This window comes from Carlito syrichta, unplaced genomic scaffold, assembly GCF_000164805.1.
Source record: "Carlito syrichta isolate Samal-C Ts95f unplaced genomic scaffold, Tarsius_syrichta-2.0.1 Scaffold312032, whole genome shotgun sequence".
Lineage (NCBI taxonomy): Eukaryota > Metazoa > Chordata > Mammalia > Primates > Tarsiidae > Carlito > Carlito syrichta.
The window spans coordinates 31,129-33,814 of NW_007256128.1; the positions used below are offsets into that span (position 1 = coordinate 31,129).

Here is a 2,686-nt window from a genome sequence, read left to right on the forward strand (position 1 = left end):
TGGGGGGGAACCCCAAAAAAAAAAAAAAAAAAAAAAAAGTGCTGAGATGATAGTCTTGAGCCTCTGTGTCTGGCCCCAAACCGTTCCAAATTCAAAAATGGTTTTATTTGGTAACCTTGGATGCTGCCTGGGCTGGAAGGATCATGTTGGGAATTTTGTTTGTTGTGTCTTCTCAAAGCAGAAGGTCCCCAGTAATCCGCACCAAGGAGCATCGAGGAACCCTCCATCCCGGAGTTCCCCTCCCGAGAGCACACGTTCCCCAGCCCTGTCCCCAAACGGCGGGCAGGCAGACCCTTTTCTCACCCTTGTCCTCTCTCCACAGCAGGAAGCACCAAATATTTCGGCACAGCCAAAGCCCGCTATGATTACTGCGCCCGGGACCGGTCAGAACTGTCCCTCAAGGAAGGTGACATCATCAAGATTCTCAACAAGAAGGGACAGCAAGGCTGGTGGCGGGGAGAGATCTACGGCCGGGTAAGGCAGCCGGGGCAGGGGCAAGGAGGGTGACCTGCACCGGAATTGTGGGAAGATGGGGTGTGGCCCCATGGAGGTCTCTCCTGGCTGGAGAGGAGGAAGGGACACAGGGAGGGCTTACAGTGACACAGCATACGTTTAGTTATTGAGTACCTGCTCTGTGCTGGGCATTCTGTGGGTTGCCAAGGAGACAGAAACAATCTCGGCATGGTCACTGCTCTCCCTTTTTTTTTTTTTGAGTTGGAGTCTCCCTCTGTTGCCCAGACTGGAGTGCAGTGGCCGCTCCCAGTCGCCACATCCTCAACCTGCCGGGCTCTGGCAATCCTTCCGCCTCAGCCTTCCAAGTAGCTGGAACTACAGGCGCGCGCTACCACGTCCAGCTAATTTTTTGATTTATTGTAGAGATGAGGTCTGGCCAAGTTGCCCGGGTGGGTCTCGAACCCGCGGGCTCAGGCCATCCATTCACCTCAGCCTCCCAAAGCGCAGGATTACAGGCTGAGCCACCGAGCCTGGCTCACTGCTCTCTTGAAACTCCAGTGAGGACGACAGATCTGTAACCAAGTAGTTGCAACACTGAGTGGTCGCCAGGTGCGGTTTCTCACATTGTCGTCTCAGCTACTTGGGAGGCTGAGGTGGGAGGATTGCTTGAGTCCAGGAGTTCAAGGCCAGTGAGCCATGATGGTGCCACTACATTCCAGTCTGGGCAACAGAGTGAGGCCTTGTCTCAATAAATAAATGAATATAAGATAAAAAGCTTGGATTGGAGAATCACAACGCAGTCAGAGAACCCCGAGGGAACCCCTGGACCACCCTGGGAACAGGTCAGGATGACTTCTGGGAGGCCAAACCAATTGCTAAGGTATAAAGTTAGCCAAGAGAAAGGGCTTCAGAGAAAGTGTTCCAGGCAGAAGGACCAGCATGTGCAAAGGCCCTGGGGCAAAAGAGTGATAGGCTTGTTTAGGGCACACAGAGACATGGATTTGTGTTTGTCTTGTTCACTGCGGTATCGTCCGTGCTTGGGCCAGTCCCTGGCACACAGTAAGTGTCCAATAAGTACTGAATGCATGAAGAGGCAGAGCTGGGACGAACCCCTGTGCTGATCTCATTTACCTGCTTGAATTCCGACTGTCAGGCCTGGAATGAACTTTGAGGCTCTTCACGCCACCTTGGGTCTGCCTGGTTCTTATTTTGGCTCTGCAAAGGCCAAGAACTGTCTTTATTTCACCCACGGATGAATTCCTAGCCTCTAGAATTCCACCTTGCGTGTGATGATGTCTCAGCAATAGTCGTTGAGTGACGGCAAGGACACTGGTTAGAGCTTACATTCTGCTGGGGGGAAACACGTGGAAAAAAAGGATCTGGGTAATTACTTAGATGGACAGTTTTGTCAAGAACATTGGAGGGTGCGTGTAGGGAGCAGTGGAGGCCGACTGGGGCTTGAGAGAGGCTTTCGGAGTGCTGAGAAGGTGTAAGATGTTGAGGCTGCATCCGGGCATCCACATCCTGATTGTCCGCCCATTCGTGCCTCCACCCATCTCCACCCGTGTGTCTGTCCATCCACCCATCCGTGCGTCCATCCACGTTGCCATCTCTCTGTCCATTCACCTACCCATCCCTTCATGACTCTATCAGTTAATTCATCCAACATCCATCCATCCATCCATACCTGCATCTATCTATTAATCCATCTACATATCCATCCACCCTTACCTGTGCATTCATCCAACCATCCATGCCTGCACCTATCAGTCCGTCAATCTATCTATCCATCCATTCATCCATCCATCCATCTACCTTTCAATTCATTAATCTGCTTGTTAGTTCATGCATTCATCCATCTATCCATCCATCCAGCCATTCTTACCTGTGCATTCATTCAACCATCCATGTCTTCATCTATCTATTAATCTGTCTGTCTATATATCCATCCATCCATCCATCTACCTACCCATCAATCCATTAATCCATCCATCCATCATTACTGTGTGTTCATTCATTCATCCATGCCTCCATCTATTAATCTGTCTGTCTGTCCATCCCTCCATTCACCCACTCATCCATTCACCCATCCATCCATCCACCCATCCATCCATCCATCCATCCATCCACCCATCCATCCATCCACCCATCCATCCATCCATCCACCCATCCATCCACCCACCCATCCATCCACCCATCCATCCACCCATCCATCCATCCACCCATCCACTGG

The 2,686-nt window shown here is 51.2% G+C and overlaps 1 protein-coding gene across 1 annotated transcript in view; it reads left to right on the forward strand.

The window, feature by feature from the left end:
* LOC103271944 (proto-oncogene vav) overlaps positions 1-474 on the forward strand; it is a gene marked incomplete at its 3' end in the record, with an annotated part of 31,186 nt that extends 30,712 nt beyond the window's left edge. Inside the window, exon 14 of the mRNA XM_008069438.2 lies at positions 323-474. Coding sequence (XP_008067629.2) covers positions 323-474 — 152 coding nt within the window. The remainder of the gene's footprint in view (positions 1-322) is intronic.
* Positions 475-2,686: the final 2,212 nt, after the last annotated feature.